Source organism: Ammospiza nelsoni, chromosome Z, assembly GCF_027579445.1.
Source record: "Ammospiza nelsoni isolate bAmmNel1 chromosome Z, bAmmNel1.pri, whole genome shotgun sequence".
Classification (NCBI taxonomy): domain Eukaryota; kingdom Metazoa; phylum Chordata; class Aves; order Passeriformes; family Passerellidae; genus Ammospiza; species Ammospiza nelsoni.
Window position 1 is genome coordinate 88,567,807 of NC_080669.1, and position 26,121 is coordinate 88,593,927.

At 44.4% G+C, this 26,121-nt stretch overlaps 1 protein-coding gene across 1 annotated transcript; it reads right to left on the reverse strand.

The window, feature by feature from the left end:
- Positions 1 to 7,420: 7,420 nt before the first annotated feature.
- ALPK2 (alpha kinase 2) lies at positions 7,421 to 25,772 on the reverse strand (the record flags this gene model as incomplete). The annotated part of the gene is made up of 10 exons (XM_059493021.1): positions 7,421 to 8,593; positions 12,222 to 12,270; positions 13,097 to 13,314; positions 13,566 to 13,654; positions 13,774 to 14,048; positions 15,013 to 15,048; positions 15,151 to 15,278; positions 15,958 to 16,105; positions 18,022 to 20,863; positions 24,285 to 25,772. Coding segments are annotated over 10 exons (5,508 nt in total), but the record flags the coding sequence as incomplete, so codon positions are not given.
- Between the last annotated feature and the right edge of the window lie 349 nt (positions 25,773 to 26,121).

The following is a 26,121-nucleotide window of genomic DNA, read 5'->3' on the forward strand; positions in this document are numbered from 1 at the left end:
TGTTCTCTCACAAAAACTGCTGCCTCACTTTCTTCCCCACTTTAGTCCTTCTTTTCACTCAAAACTATCTTTGAACACCTGATGATGTCTGATGGTCAGCACCTGCACCAACCTAAGTAATTACAGACCAGCTGCACCTGTGCAGCCACAGCCAGCCCCTCAAACCTGTTGCTTTGGATTACCCACAGGGACAGACTGGGAAAACATAGCAGCTTCTTTTTCTCCTGAAATCAGGTCCTGAAATCAGAATGTTGTGAAAAAGACTTCAGGAAACAGGTAGAAGTGTCCAGGATCAAGACACCATCACCCTTGGTAATCCAGAGACTGAAACACAAGGCCACCTCTGATTCACTAACCACACTCTGTTTTATTTCAGTTTTTTTTTCTTTGTAAGCTATCCTCAGAGAGCATGAAGATGCTGGCAGGCAGGCAAAAAGTTTTCTGGTAATTTCTTTCTGATCCAGCACATTTCCCACAGATAATCATTCTATAAAGCTCACCAAATCTAATACATGCCAAGGCACACCACCACCTATTTTAACTGCCGAGTACAGGAACCTCAGTCACTTCATTCCAACCACAGCAAACAGAAGTCCACTTACTTGTCAGTTTTAAGTCTCTCCAGGCAAGTCAGTCTAGAAGAGCAGTCTCGGGAACTCCAGAGCTGTTGTTATCCAGTAAATTTAATATCCAATGCAATGGATTACCTTGTCCAATTTGGCAGAAGCACTCCTAAACCCTCACCACACTGACAATCACTTTAGACTAAAAAACCGTTACAAGCTCCCTGAGCCACACCTGATCCTAATCAGGACTGACTGACTTCCAGCACACCTGAACACCTGTGTAAATTCCCACGCCTGCTTCTGCAGCCTGTACTAGACATTAATAATTCTTCTTTCCATTCCTTTCATACATAATGTTAAAATGCCCAGTGCTAGGTCAGGAACTGCCAATGCTCACTTTATTTTGAGCTCAAGATCTGTATTTCACCCCCCTGCTCTTTCTGTGTGCAGGTTCCCTGCAATACAGCAACCTTGCAGTACCTAAGGGGTTCACAGGAGGGATGGGAAGGGAATTTGGGACAAGGGCCTGGACTCACAGGACACAAGGAATGGCTTCACACTTCCAGAGGGCAAGATTAGATGGGATAATGGGAAGAAATTCTCAGCTGTGAGGGTGATGAGGCCCTGGCATAGGTGCCCAGAGAAGTTGTGGCTGCCCCATCCCTGGGAGTGTCTCAGGCCACGTTGGACAGAGCTTGGGGCAGCCTGGGAGAGCGGCAGACATCCCTGCCCATGAGGGTGGAAGGAGATGATCTTTTAGGTCCCTTCCCACCCAAACCTGCAGCGCTGCCATTCAGACAAGCAGCAGTCAATGAGAGCTGGCTGCAGCAAGCCAAGGGCACCGAGAGCCCTGTCCCCGCTGCCCCAGGCCTGGCTGCTGGGGCTGGGCTCGAGGAGGGACAGGGCCAGGGCACAGTGCCCCTCAGCAGAGCCACCCTCAGCCCCGGGCACAGACTGCGCTAGGGACTGACAGAGGGCAGGTCACCAAAGTCTCCTCAAGTTCTCAGAAGTGGATTGAAACAAAAGTTTTACTTGCAGAGACAAAAAATTAATAAAGCTGCTTATCTTCATGTGTGGCTCAGGGGACAGGGGACTAACAGAGCTGGAAGTGCTCCCTCAAAGCCACCCTAGGGCATCCTTTGTACACTGGTGCGCCCAGCACAGCTGTCTGCACAGCCAGCAGATCTCCTGGGACAAGGAGAGTCACCCTGAGGGACTGGTAAATACAAGGGTTTTGTGTTAGCCTTTTGTTTGCAGCAAAATTGCTTAAATTCTGCTCACAACTATTTTGCTGGGGAAGAAGCAATGTCATGGAGAGTACATTGTCAGCCAGACCTTACTCTCCTAATCTGAAGATAATTCCCAACCCCTCTTTGTCAGAGGGCGAATGGTTACAGGAAATGCCAGGGTGATCCAGAACTGATGTAATGAGTTTGATGATTGGGAAACTCAAATCAATTTCGTTTACTGATCCCCAGCAGAAATCAGAAGAGATCATGGCTTCCAGGTTAAAGACCTTTGCTCAACTTTCTGCTGCTCTGAGTTAATCTTTCTCCATCCAGCCATCAGAGTGACCAGCACAGGTAATCTTTAACCAGTGGCCATTGACTGACAAGGATCACAGCATTTCTCCTCTGGTAACTGAGCTGTTCCAGCACTTGTAGCCCTTACCTCTGTCCATGAGATTGTGGTAAATATGCCCTTTGAATGCTGCAGTACTCTGGGATAAGCTGATAAACACCACCTTTGCCTCCTCTGAGCCCAAGAATTCCTGTAGCAATGTCCTCTCAAAAATTATATGGCCATATCCAAAAGTGATGTGAGTCAGCACAGTCACTGACATTCAGAAAGCAAAGGGATAAATTCAGTTCCACTGTTGGATATATGTAATTTTTCTCCATAAAAGATTCTGGCCTAAATCTTTGAATCTGGAATTTTAAGCCAAGGGAGCCATGCCCACAGCTGGTGGGACAGTGGCAGGATTTTTCCAAAGATGGCAATAGCCAGCCCCAGATCAGTTGAAGAGTATTATGTGCTGGAGTAAAGCCACAAGATACAGCTCAGGTTTTTGTCCCTGCAGTTATTCCTTCAGCTTTGAAGTGGTTCTTCCACTGTTTCTACACAGAAAAGACACCATCCCTGTGATTTCCATTTCCCTCAACATATCTTTCATATTGTATATAAGATAAATGAGAGGAAAGAGCTTTTGTAGGGATCAAATTGTGTCCTTTGTCTAGTGACACCTTACTCACCAGGAACTCTGCATATAACATGGAAGCACAGAATCATTTAGGCTGGAAGGGACTTTTGGAGATCACAGGAGTCAGTCCTCTGCTCTGAGCAGTGCCAGCCTCACAGTTAGACTGCACTTCAAAGTTAGATGATTTTGCTTGGGGTCATAGGTATGTATTTCCAAGGGAAGAATCTGGCCCTCAGGTCTGTGTGCAATGTATATTGCATTATCTGCCCCTGTGTCACCTTTAGTAACATTTAAACAAACCAGTTCCTTTTCTTTTTCCAGGAATTTCCCAATACTTTGGCATTTAATTTCAGAGAACTGGACCCCAACCAGTCTGCAGCAGTGCTGGATGTTGCAATGCAGTTCCAGACTTTCCCCAGGCTCCCTGTGGAGTGACCAGTGCTTCACCTACAGTTGCAGAGACCCATTTTGAGGGAAACTGGATTTTTTTTCCCCCAGAAACACAACTCACAAACACCAAATAAGTGGTGTTTCTGCTGTGATTAAAAGTAGCATATTTTAGGGTTTTTTCTGCTAGTTTTGGACAACATGTGGCATTTTGGTTTTGGGTTGGTTGCTTTCTTTTTAATATGAGGTCTTCCTGACCTAATATTGTCCTCTTTTATTCTGATTAAGCATATTGTCCTATATCTTCTGTAGACTTCAAATGCACATCTTTACTTTCAGAGCAGTTCCGAGTAGCATAAGGAGTTTGCACACAGGATGCTGATATAATTTTACAGGTCATTTTTAGATACCTACTTTCCCCAAAACATGTTCTACGACTAGGGCAGACTCTGAAATAGTAGAAGTAGTATTTTTGTCATCTTTACACTGTGTGCATGTATCAGTCCCAAACAAGGAATTACTATTTACATAACAGGACTGGGATTAGGAATCAGCATTTTAGGAAACCATAGATTATTCTTGCCATGACAGATCTGCAGTCCAAGACAGATTTAAGCAAAAAAGATGTGTCATCAGCTGGTAACCAAGAGGGTGTAAGGAGGAGAGGGCAAGATACAGAATGTTTTCCAAATTTGATTTCATGATGGTTTTCTGCTGCTGGACGGAACATCCAGTCAAAATCAGTAAAATTACCTGGTTCCTCACTTTTGTGAAGTATTTATACTGAAAACTTTGCTTCCTAAACCCCCAAACTATTACTTCAGACTTTTCCAAAACGTTCTAATAGAACACATATGGTAATGGAAGTAAGTGATGAAACAACTGTTAGTTAACTAGCAAATGTTCTCATACCCAAAATGTGACTTTATTTTATGTTCAGAGAAGATCTCAGGTTCAAATCCTATTTTGGCCTAAAAAGTGAAATTCATCAGGCCCTAAACTGGAGATTTATACAATGGTCTCTTTGTTGGATGAGGTCCTGGGAGGTGTGTACCATCCCTGGGTTTGCCAGTGCTGTTCAGACAGGCTCAACTGAAGCCAGGCTTTTCCCCCTACTTCCCAGGTGTGCTGGAAAAAGTAAAACCTGAAAATTACTAGGCAAAGCAGACAGTACCTCAAAATTAAAGAAAGAAAAAAGATTGGCAAGCCTCAGCAGTGAACATGAGATGAGCACTGAGAAACTGATGAAATCAGTCTCACTGGCAGAAGTAAGCAATTAATATGCAGCCAGGGTAAACACTTTTCATCTCAGGGTTCAGCAAAACAAAGAGCTGAAACCCCCTTATCTTTTGCATTTTTCCCTCCCCACAAGTGCTCTCTGAAGGAACAGAGAAAATTGAAGTCTCTGAGCTTTTTTCCATTCTTTAGTCTGACTAAAGGTGACTCCGGCTCGGTGCAGCAAGGGTCATCTCCCTCCCCCAGATCAATATTTTAATATGACTTATCAGAACAAGAATGAATTGTTTACTTTAAAACCTCAGGATCCCATAAAGGGAGAGGGAAAGGTGTCCACAGAAAGCAGAGGCCTGCAGCAGCTGCCCACTGCTGGGAACTCAGAAAAGAATCCACGACTCCAAAGATTCAAGTACAGTCAGTCAGCAAAACGTCCAGCGAGAGAATCCCAGTTCTGCCAAGCCCTAACAGCACACCAGAGGATCCTTTGGCTGTTGTCTCCGATGGTAAGTGCCTCCCTGAGCAAAATTCATGTGAGGAAAAGGAAATGCTAAAAGAGATTAACAAAAATAAAATAGTGCAGGTGGATTTCCAACACTAAGCACTTTGCATACTAAAATATCCACACATATCCAGGGCTCAACTGTTTAATTTAACAGGATTTAATGTCTTGGACCTAGTGATCTCTACCTGCACTTGGAAAGAGATTAGGCTTTTGTTAGGGTAGTGTAAGCCACCCTGTTTATTGTTTTTAAGAGATGGGGTGCTGGGGAAGCTGACAGACTTTCTGGGGGACCAGGAACCCTTCCAGGTCTGGCCATGTGGGAAGGACAGGTTCTGTGACCCATCTCAAAAAACCCTCTTGAAAACACATTTGTTCTTTACAATGCCCTCTGCATTGGAACATCCCAATTATGTTCTTTACACAGATGCCCGGCAGAAGAGAAGCAAAAGGGGGATTTTTCTCTGATGATTATGCTTTGTTTTCTCCCTGTAACTTTCCTATTATTTTTGGGGTATTTCCCCTTGCAATACTAAAAACTCGTGGCCATTTCTCTTTCTTGCATGCTATTTTGTCTTGGAAGTATTCCTGTTGCTTTGCTGGAAGCTCCCACGTAGCTGAGGGACTAAAAATTGCTTATTTGCAGTGGCATCAGCTGCTTTGCTTTCTCTTTACATGTTCTGCAGTGAAGTCAAGTCCTTCTGCCTGGATTTCTGGGCTTTCCTGCTCTGCACAGGATTGCCAACCTTTTCCTCAGGGAGCTTAATTAGTAGGAATTTGCATGATCCTTCCCCTCTGCTGCAGAGAGTAGGCTGAGTAAAATGTGTTTGAGGAAAGGGAAGACACCAACGCTGAGGTGAATTAGAAAGCCAGGTACAGCACCTCTGTCCCTTTGGCATTCATTTCTCCCTCTCACCAGCTGCAGCACAGGCACATTTACCAAAACCAGCCCCGTGAACCTCAGGGCCACAGCTGCATCCTTACTGACAGAATGTTCTGGCATGACTGGGTTTTTGCCATCATTAATTCCAAAGACCCAGTGCCATGTGATGCTCAGGGTGTGCTGGAGCTTGTCTCCTTCTTTCAGAGCTATCTCCTTCATAGCTGGGACTGCATAGGAGCCTGACCTGTGGATCTGCACATCTGCCTGTTTTGTATGTGTGTTCAAATGCTCAGCACTGTCCCACTGCAGCACTACAAACTCAAAACACAGACAGAACCAGTGGGACATGAAAACCCCTTGGATGTCAGCCATGTCTGAGCATTTCTAGGCTTGCTTTCATGGCAGGGATGGGAATGCCAGATTATTACTGTTGTAATAATCTGGCATTCAATAAGTTCAATTTTCAGTATTTAGAAATAATTAAGGCTACTGCTGTTCACCCCAGCCCTGGTTTCTAACCTTCCCCCTTCCATGTGCTCCTCCTTCTCTGTTTTCTCTGCCTCTCTGCAGCATTCAGATATGATGATGGCATATAAGTGAATTTCCATGGGTTACAAATCCCTGTGCAGCATATTTGTGTGCTCTTAATCCATTCCTTAGTCCACATAATCTTTTATGGGATATTTTCGACTCTCAGACTGCGAGTGTGCAGAAATGTTATTTGGCTAGCACGCTAAACAACAAGAGAAACACTCTGAAACACCCAGCCTGTGCAGAGATGAGCACCACAGCTATGGACCCTAGAGTTTAATTCTCTGATGTACAGGTGCTGATGTGTCCCAGAAGAACATTACGGAATAGCACAGGGGCAGTAGGACCAGGACTATAGACCAGCTTGGCTGTCTTGCATGTGGGCTACTCAAAAATGATGCTAAAAACAAGTATATGAAAATCAAATATAATCCCCAGCACTGTGATTCCTCAGGTCTGACATAGCTATAAAAGTCTGATGCTGATTCTGGGCTGACTCCACCACTTGGAGGAAGACACAGGCCCTTGCAGAAATGACTCATCCCTCTCCTCAGGAATTTGCCTCTAGAATAGTATAGATTATTTCTCAGGTGCTGTCCATCTCCCTTGTCTGTAAGGCCACTCAAAGCCATTTAGCTTTTACATCCTCACAGCTAGCAGAGACACAATATTCACCTCAAACCAATTCAGGATCCTGTGTCCCGCCTCCTTCTGAGGACCCTGATGTGCCACATCTAAATATGCACAAACGTGGTCTTGTGTCTGTTTTGCAGGTCTTTGAAACCCCCTCTGCTGAAGTCTGCAGCGTGCCTCCAACACTCCTTCCCAGGCTAAGGACCTGCTCCCAGAGCTGTGGAGTGTGACAATGGTGTTTGTGTCCAGTCTATCAAACGCCATTATCACACTAAATAGTTCCCGGCAGACAAGGCATCGGGTCAGGAAGGTTTGGGACCTCTGGCAGTCCATCTTCCCACTGTGCTGAGGAATAAATAACCACAGTACGTGCACAGGAAGATGACTCCGCTCCTTCTTTTAGAGGCCAAAGCACCAGAATATGGGAGAAATCCATATCTCACACATGCACTTCCAGATCCCCACTGTAAAGCACACCAGACATCTTAAGGAATCATCACTATACTGTCATCATTAGGAATGTGGATTTCCTTGGCATTAATAGGGCTGTGTTTCCCTCTGAGAGGTCAGCTTGTGATTTTCATTGAACTGACCAGGACAATAAAGCTGAAGGCAATTAGCCAATAGAGTGAAACTCCATCTCTGACTTTGGGACCAAACTACAACATACATTTGGAATATTAATTGGCTGAGATGCTTATGGCATTTTTCAAACAGAACACTTCCCAAAATTCTGATAAAAATCTATTTGAAACACCATTTATCCAATGCTTTCAGCTTTGTTCCCGTCCCACCATGCTCAAGCCCCTTGCCTTATGTTCTAAACCTCCTGTTTGGGAAACAGTCACAATGTCCTCACAGAAATTCTTCTGAACGCTATTGTAAAGAATAGGCATCATCTGTAGGAACTTCCAAAAGCCAGGTACCAGCAGTGTACTGAGAAGCCTCAATCCCACTGAACAGTCCAAGATTTGTTTTGCTCTGATTTGCAATGGAAGTGGTAACTTTAATAATCATCAGTGTGTTCCAAACTTCACCTTTCCTGACTTCTTGTTCTAAATAACCCAGCATACATATGCAATACTGTGCAAATCTTGTACTTGGCATCTTAAATATGTTGATGTTTCCATAGCAGCTGTACCACAGGGCCATGGATGTAGACACAGAGATGTTCTTCTCCAATGCCAGTTTACAGAAGCCTGTAAGGAAATCCAGGAGATGGCATAGTTTGTTTCCAAAACCTTGTCCCAATGTTAAATCTCAGGCACCAAGAGCAGAGGATCAGCTTCTTCCTTGGTTGCTGGCATCAGCATCAGGATGATTCCAAAACAATGTCAAAAGGCAAAAGACCAAAGTTATCCCCTCAGGTCACTGGTGCATATCACTGTCCTCAAGAGTAGTTTCATAAGTGGGATAGTGAGACTCAGTGCTCTGAAGAAATGAAGTCTCTAGGTTCTCTTGCCTTCTTGGGCACCATTTTCTTTACTGTTGATGAGTTTGGCAGATTTTTGCTTTTAGTGGGTGTTGCTTTCCTCTGTTTTTGATGAGTGGTTCGGAGAGATTTCAGCCCCAGCATCTCACAGTACTCATTGCACTGGTGAAGGGCTCTGAACTGCTCAATGAAGGAAAAGGAGCAGTTGCCTTTAAACCCCTTGTATCTGTAGCAACAAAGGGAAAAAAAAAAAAACAAAAAAAAAAACAAAAAAAAAAACAAAAAAGAAACCAAATGGGAATTCAAGATTCATTTTCAGCACAGGGAGGCAGAGCATGACTGCTGACTCATAAGCAACTTGAAAGCAATAAGCAAGTCTCTTCTACCCATGCTGGCTTGAGAAGCATTGACTGCCACAGAAACTCAGACTGGGTCACTGGGAGGTGAGAGGAACCAGATAACAAATGGTGACAAAAGAGGGAAAAGCATTGGAGGCAAAGCTCTGTGGGCTGGGTCCTGGCACTGTCTTTCATGGCATTAAATTGGGAATAAAATTGTCTGCTGGCTACCTTTCTCAGTAACATACACACAGGAAATCCATGCTACATTATTCTCTATGAACAGTTCTGGTGGCCACCATGAAGAAACAAGGTTGCTCCACAAGGTGTTTCAGAACTAGAAGCTGTTTCCATCTAAACATGTACATCATTTCCAGGCTACGCTGTTCCCCTCCCCTGGCTGCCTACAGGATCCCACGGAACCAAGCCCCTCAGGGAGGATGGAAGGAATGTTCCTGAGGAAGGCAGTTTCATCCAGCCCCCACTGTACCTCCCACCATGAGAAGTACAGGGCACATGTATCCCTCCTCTCTTCACCCTGCTCTGGATGCTGACAGTCCTCCCAGGGCCTGCTTTTTAAGCTGCATCAGATTATTTTAAAAGGTGCACCTGCTCTTCAAAGGAGCCTTTTTGGTTAAATTCTCAGGATGGAGAAGGAAAAAGAAAGGCCAGGGGGCTTCTCTCCTTTTTTAACCTTAATCAGTGCCTGTTTTACCCTGTTCCCTTGGCTTGCTGGACATCCAGTGTCCTCAGAGGTGAACTGTGAGTTGTGACTACACAAAGCCAACCAAACAAGATTTGGTTCTTAAATGAACAGAGGATGCTCATTCCCAGCATCCAGAGAATATCCTTCCTCAGGCAGACTACACAGTGCTAAAGAGAATACTGCTGCTCTGAGAAGTCAGGCTCCTGCTGACAGACAGACCCTGCTCTGGAGACCCCACTCAGCTGGCTCTGAACAGCAGGTGAACCTTGAAGGGATTTTCCCCTCCTCTCCAAGTGAGCTCTGTGTTTGTTTAACCAAAGCAGGTTGAAGAGCCATGTCATTGTTACCCCAAGACTGCATCCTGGAGTCCAGCAGGGCCATCAATGGTTCTCTTGCTGCCTTGGAGAAATCAGAGACTTCAGACTTTACTGAGCTGCTCTCAAGAGCTCACAGATATGTGTTGTGTTGGTGGATGCACCAGACACACCCACAAAACAGGAATTCCACAGGCAAACAAACCTGCCCTCAGCAAGAGCATTTCTTCTATCCAGCAGCAAACCAAACCAAATCTTCCTCAAATCTGAAAGGGAAATGTTGGATTTGCCCTCAGGCTTAAACTCCCCAATGCCTCTTGTTACCATGTGAAGGGAAAGCTAAACTTGTCAGTGCCCTGGAACCAGGCAGAATTTCAGATCCAGACTTGGCAACCAGCACTCCAGTTAATGACCATAACCATGGGTTACTGTGCTCCTGATTCCCTCCTTTCTGTGCACCATTCCTGGATAAATCCCTGGGCCCTCATGCACATTGCATGCAAAGAGCCAGGCACTGTGCTGTGCTGTTTTTGTTTCCGTTCCCCAGAGAGGCTACAGAGCAGCCGATTTTAAGGCTCAGGAGCGGCACTGTGGCCGCATTAAAAATGCTTCCCTGGCGTTCCTAGATCCACTTCGCCCTCTCCTGACAGAACTGCAGTGCAGCTCCTGCAGCACATTCACCACACCACTGCTTTGGGCTCCTCTGCTTTCCAGCTCCCTGGCAAAACACACAAAGCGAGGACAAAAGATCAAAATTCCTTCCTCCACACATCATGGACTCCGTTTTGGAGTACAGAAGAGATATGTTCTGTGTCCCCTCTGCCAGCACAGCGCAAGCCGCAGCAGTCCCACTCTGCATTTCTGGCTCAGTAGAACCAGTAGAAGGTTTGTTCCCCCTTCATGGGACCAGGTTAGCTCTCAGCAGCTCGGCTGAACACACCCAAAGCAGCAAGACCCAGCAACACACAGGAGTTCTAGGCACTGAGTTGATTTTCCCCACCCATGTTCACAGAATTAAAAATCCAACTGCTGACATTAATACAGAGATCTTCTTTCCAGGAAAGGAGCATGCAAACAAAATACAGGACCAGGAAAAATCTGTCATCTTGCAGGAATACTATTAGCTAAATAACAAACAAAATTATACTCAACATTTTCAGCAGGTTGTTCATTTAGGGAAATTGTTTTCCTTTCTATATGCCTGAGGTGATCCTTACTACAGCTTGCATTGTGTGCTCACTTCCTCCTCCCCAACACAATGTGTGTTTTTATAGGAATCATTTCCCACAGTAAGCTGGACAACATTCACTGAAGCATTTTTATAAATTTTCTGATTCCTGAGAATGGTGTTGCCTAAATAAAACATTTATTACTCTTTTGGTTTGTAACAGGATGATGTACATTCATTTCAACTGATTTTACTTTGGATCTACAGCTGCAAGAGTAAATCAGTAAATCAGTCTAATTGAATGGATGCCAGCCTGCACATGTTCAAGATTCTCCCAGAATATTCTAGAGTCACATTTTTAATAATGGTATTATATAATATAACTTAATATTAATAACACTCTAATAATTTAGATGATATTGTGAGGTATACAGACAAGGTCTTTAGAACAAAGGCTGAACACATGATCAGATCTTCTTTCTCCTGGCAGATTCTCAAAGGAGAATATGAAATTAAAGCACTTACCCCCATCCCCTTTCCCTGTCCAGCAGCCACTGCCTACTCCTATCCACAGCTCTGCTGGCCTGTGTTATAACTAGAAGCCTTAATTAACTTAAGAGAAGTGGATTAAAGTTAGAATATTACAAGTCTAGATCTTTACACATACACTGATGTTTCCCCAAAAGAGCTGAAGCCTTTGCAACACGACTAGAAAACAGGCTCTAGCAATGCCCTGAATAATCTTTTGTTAAGGCTCAGAACTGCTGGTTTTGAGAGAAAAAGGGGAGAGATACCATCAAATCCCTTCACAATTGTTCTTGTTTATCAGGGAAGTGGCCAAAACACAGCATCCCACTGAGAAGAGTCTCTATAAAAGCTTGTGTCACAAATACATATCCCAAAGTTCTGGCACTTTTGCTGGCTGCAGGAGTGATTCTGGGGTGCCTTTTACCCCGGACTGCAGCCAGTGCTGGCCCCGTGTGTTCAGCCCTACCTTCCTCCAGCTGATGGACCACCAGGAGCCTTACCTGCTGTCACCAGAACCCTTCGTGTCACTTGTGAAATGCCCTTTGGACAAGCCCGTTTCAAGGGAGGTAGGCAGGAAAAACAAAGCTCAATCTACAGGGTAGCCCCATTCTTTCATAACAAAATAAAAGTGTTTCCTTTACAGGCGGGAAAAAGAAGTTAAAAAACTTAGATAAGGACTGTTTTCTTCTAAAGTTAAAGTAAGAATGAATTTCCAGTGCACCCTCCCCCATCCACATTTAACTGTGAAGAGTCAGAGAAGTAAAGGACAAGCATGCTGCTGAGAAATCACGTTCACTCACCCTTTGGCCAGGGTTGCTATGCCAACATCCGTTAACTTCATCCCTACACCTGCAAGGCAGCAAGGAAAACACAGAGTTTAGCTTATACTGGAATTTCTAGGACAATGTTCACATATGGAAGTGTTAAATATTATTTATTGAGTCACATTTTTCACTTTAATTATTTGTCACATTTTTTTCAAAGCATTTTAAAGCACCCCAGTCAAGAAGAGGATGTTCTCTGTGTCACCAGCAGTTTCTAGAAGTCAGGCTCATGCCGCTATTTTGCAGCTGTCAGGGTGATCAACAGCACAGCTTGTTTCCTGTGCTAGGATTTTGTTCTTTCTCCTTCCTTTAAATTACTTCAGGGATCTTGTTTAGATGCCTTTTTGCTATTTTTTCTGCCTTCACATGTAAAAGAGTATAGGATGTTCCTAAGATTCCAGCTTTTTCTGTTTTTCTTCCCCTGTTCCAGATATATTGCAGGACTGAAGAGGAGTCACACCCATGGGAGCTGAGGTAGCACTTAGCAAACATGAGGGTGTTTCTTCACTATACTTTTTGAAGGAATATATTTCTTCAAAACTAGCCAGGACCCAAATGTGGAGCATTCCACTGTTGAGTGATTGTTGGTGAGTATTCAAATACAAGCAAAGAAAGGGGAAGGACTAGGGTGTCATTAACACCTGAAGTCTTTCACTCAGCAGGTATTTCATTAATCTCTGCGTGGTGAGAGAAAAAGGCAGATTTGGCTCATACTGAGTGTCCAGATTCACTAAGGTACATGCAAAAGAACAACTCCTCCATTAAGAGTGTAAGATTTAGTTTCCTTTTCCAAACTGCCCTCTTACAAGAGCATAAGCTTGATAAAAATTGCCCCTACTCAGACAACTCACCTTGCAGGTCAGTGACAAGCAAGTTCCCATTGGTCTTCTCATACACCCAGTGCTGAAAGGTGCAACACTTCCGGCCAGCCTCTGAGTCTCTTCTCAGGAAATTCACTTCCTTGCCATCCTTGACAGAGTATTTCACAAACTCCCCAACCAGCTCCTCCTCCACTGTGGCATAGGGGATGTTATTAGCAGGGCGATGAATAAGAAAAATCTGAATGATTCTGAAATTAAGGGATAGAAACTAATAAAATCCTGAGAATTCTTTCAGTAAAAGGGTAAGAAACAGACAAAAGTGGCCAGTGATCTCAGAGAGTGAATGAACAGGTACCAACTCTAAACCAAGCTGAAAGAGCTGTAACACTGGTCCCAGGTTTCCTCTTTCCTCTTTAGTCCTAGCAATCAGTGGGCTGCCATGGCACAGGATGGTATACATAGGCATATATATGTATACAAAATATATATTTATACTCACTCTGGTACTTCTCCAAAGCCTTCCAAGGGTTCAGCTTCAGCTGCATATAACTTTGCGTACTCTCTCGCAGTATTTTGGACATAGCATTCCTGTATTACAACAGACATGCCTATGGGAATATTGCTCAAAACATTCAACAGATCATCTGTTTGAATCTGAGGGCAGCTTTGGCCCACAGGCGTGGATGACCGAGGCCGGGGCAGCTCACCTGCAGCGCCAGGCTGTAGTTCTTCTGCAGCAGCTCGTCGCGGCTCTTGGTGCCGTAGGTGAGGGCGCTGTGCACCTTCAGCACGCAGGGGTGGCCGGGGGCGAAGGCGGGCGCCAGCCCCTGCAGCACGCGGCTGCGGAAGGCTCTGCGGTGCATCCCCTCACCGAAGTGCAGCCCCTCTGTCATTATTGCTCCGTGCAGTGTCCCACCAAAGTAGCTGGAGCTGAGGGGGTCCTCTCTGAACATCAGCTGCATGAATTCGATTTCTTCCACACCTAAAACACAACAGGAATCTCTGCAGGCACGTGGAGGGGTGGGCATGAGACAGCAGACGCACCTCTCCAGAGAGGAGGAAAAAATGCTCAGTGGAAGCAGAAATTGTGTTCCTGAGGGCTGGGACCCCAAGCAGCTCCTGAGAGGCAGCTGCTTGCCTGTATCTAAAGCCAGTATGGAGAAAGGTGGCAGCTCAGGATCATAGGGAGAGAAGCCAGAGTGCAGCCAACAAGTCTGTTACAGATGAAATCAAGGAAGACTCTGGATTTCACCGCTTTAAATGTTCATTGGAATCCAAATGCAAAAAAAATCATAAGGGGGAAAAAAGTTAAGCACTGAGAGAAACTAAAACATCCTAACTGCACTTCAGGTGTCTCTAATAATAACATTTCAAGGACCATCAGTAAAGAGGATAAATAGGAGAACAGAACTACACAACAAGGAATTCCTTTCAGCTGTCCCTTGCAGTTACCTCTGGTTTAGCCTCTGTACACTATTGCTTCTCTTCAAAGCACAGAGGAAACACTGCACAGATAAGGCCAGAATTAGAACACTCCTTAATTCCACCTAAAATTCTCTGATTAAAAGTTATACAGTGCTGCTACATGAAAAGTCCTGTATTTATTTTGCACAAGGAAATAAATGCTTAATTCTAATTCTTCAAGGAAAAGAAAGAAAAGTCACCATGCCAACTGAAGACCTGGATCTCTGCAGGCTGTTCAGGAATGACAACCCCACTGGCAAGGCACTATCTTTAGCTGCAGCACAGGCCACATGCCCGGTGTCACTGAACACCAGCTAACACACAGGGAAAGCATTCCAAAGCTCCATGCCTGCCTTGCTCCTGGATACAGTTACACAGCAGCTGACCTGCAAGAACCATGTGTTTGTGCCAAAGAGCTGCCAGTGTGTGTATGTGTGTGTCTCTCTATGATGCCATGCAATGCTACTTCACTTTATATTTACCTTCATAACTCTGTAAACTTGACAGACGTTCCAATACTAGGAGGAAGCAAGAAAAAAAAAAGAATTTTGTAGTAAAAAACTCTGAATGGAAACTGTCATTGTCATTATTATTAATCAAAACTCTAAACTGGGGCTTACCTGCAGCAGTCAGATGAAACTCAGCAGTCACCTTCCCATACATGTTATTCAAGCAGCAATAATACATCCCCTGGTCTCGGTAACTGGCTTCAGCTATTTCCAGAGAGACGGGAGAGTCATCCTGGGCACTGCAACAGAGCATTTTGTGCTATCACATATTTTACCTGTTTTCACTGGAAAAACAGATAAATTTGATCTCTCTGCACTATTTGTTAAGACGCAGCATAATTATTCAGCAGATAATGACATGTATTGATACTACATTTAGTATTGCAATACAACAATCAAAATCAGAAGAGTTAAAACAAGAAGAATCAGAATAGAAAGTTTAAGCAATTCATGCAACTTTTCCTCTCCACTTAAAAGAACATCTAAGAAGAATCCTTCCTACAAAATTTTTCATTTTCTCAGAAGTGAGCATTTGGATGGAAATGTATTTTCTTTCTTCTTTTTTTTTCTGGATAATCTTAATTTTGCATTTTTGAAGCATTGTAAACAGCTTTTTAAATCAGAATACAGAATTACAAGGAAACTACCAGAATTACAAGGAAAATAACTAATTTCATTCAAATGGAAAGGGTAGATGCTGTAATGCCCTTAAGAAGCTTTTATTTCCACCCTTCTCTAGGTTAAATGAGGTTCAAACCTCTTTGATATTTTTTTTAAATCTGGATGACACTGGCTATGAACAAGCTGAGAGGTGATGTAGCACAAACTGTGACCAATATCAATGCACTGTGAGAAGATCTGCCTCCTATGAATAGCAGTTACCCCAAAACTCCCAGTCCTTCAGAAACATTCCCTTACCTTCTCTGCAGCCGAGCCAGTACCTGGGAATCTTTAGTCCATATAATGGTGGAGTCACCATGAATGTCACCAAACTGACAGCACAGCTTAATACTTCCAGAGCAGTCGGGGAATAACTCTGCTTGGATCTTCTTCAGCAGCCTGGGAGCTTGAAACACAAGAACCATAGTTTAGGATTTGATGACAATTACATTGTTTTGGCATTTTAACATTTCACATTAAGAACACAAATGCTGAAATCCCCGGTAAGTAATTATGACTTCTGGTGTCTCAATACTAATAACTAGTAGAATTTTTTAGCTGATCACAGCCTGGGGGAAAGTCCCAAAAGGTCCTGCCAGCCTGGACCTCTGCTAGGACTTTTCACTGCCTCACAGAACACTCCAGTGTCTTTGCACATGGGCATGGTGCGGGCAGGGGGCTGGAGGGGACTTGGAAAGAACGGGAATTGACATGGACTTAGAGAAAGGTGTTGGGATCAGCCCCGTGATCATTCAAGTGACACATCCCTGCTCGATGCAAGAGATGTAAAATGCAAGATGTTTTGTTTCCAACTGTGTTAATTCTGAGCTGTTGCACTCTGAACGAGGTAGCATGTGCCCCTCAGGGATCCCATTCCTGCAGATTACAGTGCACTGGTGTTACTCCAGTAACACCCAACTTAAAGGGTCAGGCACACTGCCATGGTTTTCCCCATTCCCAGTTCCAGGCCCCATCCAGTCCAGGTCTCCCCACTGGACTAGCAGTCCCTGAGTCCTGGGGCATGTGAACCTCGCTGTATCAGGGCTAAAGTGACACAGACAGGACCTGACAGCTCTAGAAATAGAACTAATGGCTCCAGATTCCTGGCCTGGCCAGCCTTCTCTCCTGCAGCTGAAATAATGCAAAAGAACACTGAGTATATTCCACAGCAACCAAACCAGCCTTCCCACAGTGCCAGGGAAAGGGCCACAACTGTCCTCTACACCACAGACATACTTCAGTCGAGACTGAGGCAGAGCTGAAACAGGTGAATAAAATTCACTGTTATCTGATGCAGCCTGAATGTTCAAAACATTTTGCAAGTGTAGCCTCAAGCAATGGAAACAGGTCAGGCATTGAAGGAATGTGTCTCTCCTCCCACACATCTGGTTCCCTGGAAAAGGATGCATCTTTGAACAGAGACAAGTCTGGGGTTTTTTTAAATGTGATTAGAAAAAGTAGAAGTCTCATGAGACCGCACAGTAATTTGAGTGTGTGAAAAGCTCCACAAATGTGTAGCTTACCTTTAGTCACTGTTCAGTCTTGCTCTGAACTATTAAATCATTTTATGATGTGAACATGAAATGTCATGTCAGAAGGTAAAAATAAGACCTTGGTCCTTGCAAACTACCCATAGCAACAACAAATCCCTCATCCGCCCAGGAGTCACAATCCTGCTACAGTGTTAGCAACCTTCTAGAAACTCTGGCAGCAACCCAGATCTCCTTTCCATTATATGTTTCCTCTGTCAGTTTAATATTGCTCATTTCATCCGTGTCATTTTTGCAGCAGGGCAAAGCAATGCAGAACCAGTCAGAAGTCAGCACACAAAACATTGTTTATCAGTGGTACCCTACTGCTAACAGTAACACTTGGCTAGTAATAAATCCTGTGGCAACCAAGAGGGGGGAATTGCAGCTGGGAGCTGCAATGCAGGAGCATAACTGGGAACAAGCCCTTTGGGAACAGAACAAGTAGTGGGCTTGCAGCTGCTACGTGGTGTGCAGTTATGTGGTACCATTATGCTGTTCCTCCATGCAAAGTTACTCCAAGAGGCCAATGAGGCAGTGATTATTTTAAATAGGTTAAAAAGCTCATGAATTGAATATACTTGCCAGCTGGGAAAAGGGTTCATCTCTGTGGCATGGACACAGCACTCATTACTAAGTGAACAAATCTGGAAATAAAGCTCCATGAGGGCAGAACACCTTTAGCTGACTGAGTCAATCTGAAAGAGGCCTGCAGTGCCTTTCAATAATCTTAATTTTGTACTGTAGCCAGAATGATGGGAAAGGACAGAAAAGAAAAACCATTTTCTCTTACCTTTGCTATCTTTTTTCAAAATGAGTTTCCTTTGCTCTTTTCTATCCTCTTTATGAATCACGCCTCCCTCGCTCTTGTCAGACTTTTTAGCACAGCTGGTGTCCTTGCTGACACTTCCCCTCTCCTCCAACCTGGGTTTTTTGGACAGAGTTGCTGGTGGTAATTTCTTCTTAGCTCCAGCAGCTACATGCCCACTCTTTGTTGCGTCCTCTTTACATTTGATGGGCTCAGGCTCTGCAGCAGCCACTGGTATCTGGCAGGATTTTGACCCTTCCTGATTTCTTTGACTTTCTGTGATGACTGGGAATGGATCAAGAGTGGTCCACGCCAAAGAGAATGACGGAGTTCTTCTGCGGGGTGGTTGTTCTTGAAAACGCTGGTTGTTCCCTGAATCAACTGGTGGCAAATTAACTAAACCCCTTACCACATTCTCTTCTGTCCTGACTTCCTCCATTTTATCATACTCAGTGGACTTAACTGAATTCTCAGCCTCAGCTATCTTGCTGGAAGGGATCAAGACAGGACAAGGCTGCTCTGTGTTAATATTCATAATCTGTTTTGGAGCCCGGGAGCCAGTCAAAGTGTGCAAAGGAGCCTTTGCTTCAGCTTCATCTGGGTTATATTCAATAGCTCTTGGAATCTCATGGTCATTTTCACACAAGGCTGCTTCTCCTTTGGTTTCTCCAGGGACCCTCTGGAACAGACCCTTCAATGGCATGCAGGAAATTTCCAATGTAGTTAAATTTCTGTTTACTTTGACTCCAGTTTGTATGGTTTTGACTCCAGTTTTTCCCTCATTTCTTGTGGCAGGACACGCCACTGCAGATGCACTGGGAAGGCCCTCTGAGTGGCTTATAGATGTGGGGAAGGGCAGGGTTTTGTTTCCAAGCAGCTGTTGGGAATGCAGCCAGTCCTGGGCACCTCCATCCTCCCCACCTGCTGTGCTGTGGTGCTCACTTGGAGCCTCCCTGGGCAGCGGGGCGCTGGCTGATGTTACACTTCCAGCTGCATAGGTGGGAGTTTTTGAAGAATCTATTTTTAACCCTTCATCAGACCTGAAGGTGCTGTCAACAGAAAATGAATACTGTTCTGCTGTATTACAAGGGGAAGCTGCAATCTGACTCTCTGTAACCTGACTAACTCCTGAGTCACAGGAAGCTTCAGCCCTGTGTTCCTCAGGTATGCAAATCTCTGTCTGTTCTCCTCCTGGTTTACATGGTTCACAGCTGGGCACTTCTAGATAAAAATCTCTTAAAAATGGCTCCCCAAAAGGGGGAGAAACTGCCCCTTCTTGTTTTGCTATTTCTGGCAGTTGGTCTGTATTTTGGGGTAGATTCTTATGTGCTATGGTTTCATGAATCTGAATTAAACTAGGCAATTGCATTACATTACTGTATTTCTGTGCATTAGGAACAATTTGAAAATCCTGACAGCCATTATTTTTTGAAAGATGGTAGCCGTAAGAATTAGTGAAATTTGGTGCACTCAAGCCTGAATGATTTTCTTTTTCTTGTAAATTCACTACACAACTTTTATGTATGGAGTTAACAGAAGAGTGTTCTGCATGTGTAAACTGGCTGTTATTTTCACTGGGGAAAATGTCTTCCAATTCAAGGAAATAAGCCAGTTCTCCCCTCACTGGATAGCAGTCTGTAAAATGACAGCCTTCTCCAGGTATAGACTCATTTGTAATGGGTGTGTTATATTCAGTGTGAAGTAACTGTCCAACTGTCCCATGTGACATATCTGATAAGTCAGCTTTGGGACATGCTAAATTACCACTCTGAGTACTTTGTAACCCTTGAGGAGAATCTGCTTCGCATGTTTGGGCAGCACTATTAACAGCAGGCTTCCCTTCCCAAGCCACAGTGGATCCATTCCTGCCCGTGGCCATTGGCTTCGGCTCCAAGCACTCCTGGGTACTTAGGAGGACACTGCTTGCTGAAACACAAATGGATGGTGTTTCCCTGTCATTCCCAGTGCCAGAATTTAGACAGACACCATCTGTTCCTACCACTTGTGCAAGACAAATGTTTCCTATGGATGCACTCTCACATGCTGCAGCTCTCTGCAGTAGGATATCAGAAACATTGCAGTCGGCCTTCTCAGCTCTGTGGTTATGAGCTGGTTCTGTGATGGGCCCCTGCTCTTCTATCAAATCCACTGGCAAAGGACGATTGGAACGGGTCTCCTGCACAAAGTTCAGTTCTGTGACTTTGATATCTGTCAGCCCTGTACCTAAACTTGGGATGCCTCTGCTTTCAAATGGGATTTGATAGTCTGAGTCATCTTCATGAAGAAGTTTCCACAGCTTGTCATGCACTGCAGATATATCAGCATCTCCTTTGCACTCAGGTTCTCCAGATTCCAGGACTGACTTGGGATTAGCTTCAGACACAGCCTCATTGGCTGATTGGCTGCAGAGAATATCTGGGTTACTGCTCTCATGTATGTCAAGCCCAGGCCTCTGCTCTCCCTCCCCTGGCTCATCACACAGCTTTGCAGAAGAGAGAACAGCACACAAGCGTTCCTGTTTATCAGGAAGAGAGTCCATATCCCATAGAGGAGAAGGAGAAATGTTATTCTTTGACATTTTGCCATTCCTAATAATTTCTTGTCCAGAGAAGACCTGTTGGTGACAACCTTCTCTCTTTTCACAAGGAGCACAGTGAAGAGAAGAGGTCTGTAAATCTGCATTCTTCACTTGCAGCGTGTTTTCAGTAGAGAGCTGGCTGGTGCCTGCACTCTCACAAGGGCTGAGGATGCCTTCCCTTTCTGTGCTGGGCTCCATACAGAGGTTCTCACAATTCTGGATAACACTTTTAAGATTAGCACCTTGACTCTTCAAAGAAGGAGAATAGAGCAATGTAATTAAAAATTAGAACTACAGCTTGACACAGGCCTAAAGACTTGCATTTTTTTAACTTTTTTTTTTTTTTAGTATTTGTCAATAATCAAATTTCTGACTTGTAATTATCAACATAAAGGATTGAAATCAACCTCCTGGGTCTGAGTCTGAAAGTGTTGCTCCTTAGAGAAGGATTTGTAATGAAGCTAATCAATTTTACCTCACAGTTTCTCACTGTTTTTTAAGCGGAAATGGTTTTGCAAGGTAATTTTCCTTTGCAAGAAAAGCCCCCATGTTATATTTATATCCCTCTGTTTGTACAAATGGAGTGTAACAAGCAATCCCTAGAATACAGACTAGAATACAGACTCACTGTCTCTGGGTCTCAGCTCCCTCAAATCCACTACATTTGGGACTGCTTTTACTTTATATTGCTCTCCAGCAATCCGCCTTAGTGGATCTTGCCACTTCCCTGTTTCATGCAATGCCACTCAAATTCCCCTTCCCTAAAATGACACTCCCTTTTAAATGGCACACCTGCCCTGGAGTAGCTGAAACACCTCAATATCTGTAGTTATTTCATCTGCTTTAGACAGGTGAAACAAAAGACCTGAGCTGTGCTTTATCCTGCAGAGTGACAGGCACATCCTGCCAGCCTCCTGCTGTTCTTGCTCAAAAGACAGAAAAAGAGGAAGAACTATAATATTTTAAAGGCCAGAAAGTGAGTCATCTGCCAACAACACAGAGCAACAGGCTGACCATGCACAGCTGTCAGGAGCCCATGCTCCAAAGCAGTACAGATTTTCTAAGGGATTTTTTCTTGGTGTGTCTCCCAGGAAAGACTGGAGCCAACTTAAGACATGGGCAACAAAATGGGATGTTAACTGTCATTCCTAGGGTAGATCCCACTGAATGAGCAGGACCGGTGTCATGAGCTGCAGTGACTCCACTCAGGACTCCCCTACTTGCTCTGACACAGAGCTACAGCCGCTCAGGCCCGGACTGTTCCCTCGCAGCACCGAGCTCTCATCTCAGCCGGACGCCCAATTACCTGTGTCAGTTCTGCTTCTCTCCTCTTTGGATAACAAAATTCAAAATTGTCTAAAAGTGACAGAAATCTGTCTTGGCAAGGTCAAACCAAGTATCTCTCAGATTTTATGTGAATAGGCTGTTCTGATATGGAAAAAACCAGAATAATGGCTCTGTAACCCAGGAGTGACAGCAGCACCTTGTGCCAAGAGTGCTGACCATTGACCACTGACAGGGACCCAAGGGTGCTGACCACTGAACTCTGACAGGAACAGGGTGCTGGCTGACTGCTAACAGAACCAGATTCTCATGACACCCAGAAAAGCCTCCTGGCTCTCTGTACACTATGTAACATCACACAGCTGGCACCTTTGGTGTCTTGGAACTATTATTAATGAAGCTGCTCTGAAGCATCAGGTAATTAAAGAATTTCACCTGAGGCTAGGCCATGAGGTCGTGAAAGGAGTGAGGAGCCTCGCACTTTAACTATCTAATGGAAGGAGAGTCACTCAGCACAGCAGGTGCTGCACAAGACACACTGCAAAGGTTGTTCCAGTTCGAACTCTCGGTGCCACGGGGAAGTGTAAATCCTTGGGTCATTAGTGCTGTGATCCCGTGGCTGCTCTGTACCCCTCAGCAGACCCGATTCCTATATGGACAGGGAAAATATCCCACCCTTCCAAAGCGGTCAGCTGCGGGGCTTGCTGCGAGCCCCTCCCCTTGCTCCCGCAGAGCAGTCTCACTCGGGGCTCCAGCAAGCACCCCAGGGTACTTCTACAGAAACCTGTGTGCAGCAATAGATTTGCTCTAACCTCTCTTAGATTACACAGGCAGATTTCTGAGGAGTTTCTGGCTTACTATATGGGTGCTGTGAGAAGCTGTCCACGTTTTTCTAGTGCTCCAAAAAAGGGAGCAGTATTCAGGCGGGATGCTTTTGCTTGGCTCATTTTCAAGACCACATAATTTTGAAGCTACACCTGAATTTCACTGTCATACACACATGTTTAAAAATAGGGTTTGGTGTGTGCCCAGCTCTCATCCTTTTGTGTACACCAATAGTAATTTTTTATCCAGTGAAGAGTTTTGGCCATGGAAATGCAGATTTACTGACTAGGCACAATAAGACTTTAAGGGGCTGCTCTGAAATTTGTGCCAGGCACCTGACAGCTGCTCTTGGCTAAGAGGCTTCTGGGATTTAAATTATTGCACTGGACTTGGGGAAAAGAAAGCAAACACAGCCTCTGGCAAACCACGGCCATACACCCTGTCAGGAAGCTCTGAGAAGGTTAATTCCAGTGAGGGGTATTCCCCATCATAAGGACATCATGTGCTCCTCAGATGGGGTTGGAATTTTATGTACCATAAAACCAGAGAAACCTATGAGCATTTTTCAGGAAGAAGAATTCAGTGATTTCTGACTGCTGAAGACACCCCAGTGGTGAGAATAAAGTCACTCTACTGTGACACTACCGAACTGGGAGATATTTTTCCCAAATGATCAGACAAAGAAAAGCATGTGCAACTGGAAAAAACTTTTTGTGACAAAGGAGTTTTTTTCTGTGCAATTAGCTACACAGCTTCAAGCTAGAAAAACTGGTGACAATAAGATGATTCATGATTTAATAGTGTTTCTATATCTTGAGTCCTTACAGTGTGAAATAAAAATGATGACTCAATTTTCCTACTTAGGAAAACTGGTAGAGTATCATACCAGTCTCTACAACTGTAGTGATTTCTCCAGCTCATTTTCTACCAACAGCGTAAAATATGCAAGTACATGGACAGTACCACAGGGGTTTTAACTTTTAATTGGTTTGTATGTTTCAACTGTAATATCCAAGTCTTTCATTGTTTTATTTTTAAAAATCAGAGAACTCCATTCACCTCTGTAACATGAACTCTCTGCATTGAATTCCCTTCGTTGTTACAAAACCAGAGCAAACCCCTGCTGATTTGGTTTTGGTTTCCAGCACCATTAGTGGAGGATGGTTTTGTTTCTTGCATATAGATTGAAAAGAAAGTAAATGAAAGCATTCTCTGCTCAAATACCAACAGATATTTGAGAAACTTTCTGGGTTGAAAGAAGCATTACTTTGCTAAGACCTGTGCAATACCCTCCATATCAGATTTCTCTATCCAGCTGTCCAGAGGCCCATTAGTGCCTCTCACCATTATCAGGCTCACTCTATAATTAGAACAGCTTAGGCTTTACTTGGGCCTTTTCTAAACCCAGATTTCCCTCCCAGCCGTAGCTGTCATTCAGAAGTACATGAATAGTATCTTTCAAAGTAATTTTGATTTTACAGTATTTTGTGACAAACAGGAATAAATTGCATTGAGTTCAGCAGAGCAGCTCTTTGTGTTAAAATATAAAGATGTTACTTACCCCAAACGAGATGTTCTCATCTGGCACCTGGTTTTGCTCAGACGGCCCCCGAGTCCTTTTCCTTTCCCAGTGACTGTCTTTATCTGCCCCTTCTGTTGGACACAGAGCAGCCTGCATTTGCACACTCTCTGCTTCCTCAGGAGTCTGTGCTGAACAGACACCTTCCTGACTGGGAGACGGAGCTCTGGATTCCCTACCTGCTGCTGCATCCTGGAAAGACTGTCCTATAGTACTTACATATCTGCAAAGTTCTATAGGGTTTAACAGCTTGAAAAGGTTTCTCCTCAGACTTTCTGTTAAGGTACAGACAGCGTGCCGTGCTTTTTCCTCTGGCACATTCCTCCTCCCCTCCTCCAGCAGCAGTGAGCTTTCCCCCAGCACGTCCCCATCGGGGCTGGTTTCTGTCCTTGTCCCCGAAGCCTGATCGGGGCAAGCAACACCTGTGCCATGGGCAGAGGAATCTACCTGGGCAGGGACAGTGTCCGTGGGCTTTGGTCCGTCCCTTGAGGAACCTGCAGCCAGATGGTCACTTCCATTAGTCTCTTCTTCACTTCTGGGATGTTCATTTCCAGTGGCTGCAGAAGCAACAGGCGCTTGATTCTTCTCTTTGTCTTTCAAAATGGCACTTTTATCTTGGTGCTGTCCAACAGTGAGAGTCATCTCTGTCTGCAGAGCTGACTGGCTGTACATAGAGGGGTCTCTCCTTACGTTTACTCCTTTGGTTTTTGACTGATGCTCACAGAAGCCAATGGGGGTATCCATAGGCGTAGTGTTATCTGACACTTGGAACACACAAGGCATTTCACTGAGGAAGTAAGCACACCCATCACAATCCTTACCCAGTTTTAGATCATCTTCATCGCTTTCCAGTAAAAATTCTAATTTCTTTCTCCAGATTTCATCTTCATGCACTGTAAGCACATCTGAACATTCAAAGTACTCCAGGTCATCATCAGAAAAGTCATCACTTACGCTTGTTAGTTTCTCTGAATAAATCTCCAGAACAGCAGCAGAATTTTCAGAGTCATATTTTCCAAAATCAGTGAGATTACCTTGGAAAGTGTCTGCCTGCTCACCCAGCAGAGAATTCCTGCTTAGAGGTCTGCCCAGCCCAGTCCTTTTACATGCCTGGACATCGGCCAGAGACTGAGGAGATCCAGAGTCTTGTGTGTTAAGGCAACAGTTGCCTGTGTGACAAGTGGTTACATCTGTGGGGTGGGAAGGCACCTGCCTGCTGCAGTATTCCGCTGCTCTTCCAGCAGTGACATCAACCACACCGTTAAAATGAAGCAGGTCATCACTATCCTCTGACAAATCCCTCAGGCAGGAAAAAGTTGCCTGGGATTTAACTACATTCTTACCATCCATGTTGTCTTCTGTGTTAGGCAAGTGTCTTGAGGGATTTCTCAAGTGGAGACAAAACTCCTGCTTTGCTGAGTTTCTCAAGCAGTAAATGAATGATTTTTGAAGAGTCAGAACCTGATGAAATCAACACAGTCTCACCCTCACAGGGGGAACTCTTGCTTTGTTCAAAATGTTTCCCATTTTCCTCATTCTACCCTGAAGACTCTCACGAGTTCATTTAGGACAACAACAAATTCTGCGCAAGTTTTGTTCTTTGTATGTGGTTCTGGGTCAAGAAAAGTCATTCTAGCTCTCAATGAAGTGCAGATCTTGTTCTGTGCACCTGCAAGTAAAAGAAACGCAAAGCTTAGAATTACTTCTGAAATGGCTATAGGTATTTTCTAAAAGGTGGTCAGTTGACACATATTTGCAAGCACTTTCAAAATAAGAAATCATTATTTAAGACCCAAGATCAGACGTTAAGGCAGTAACG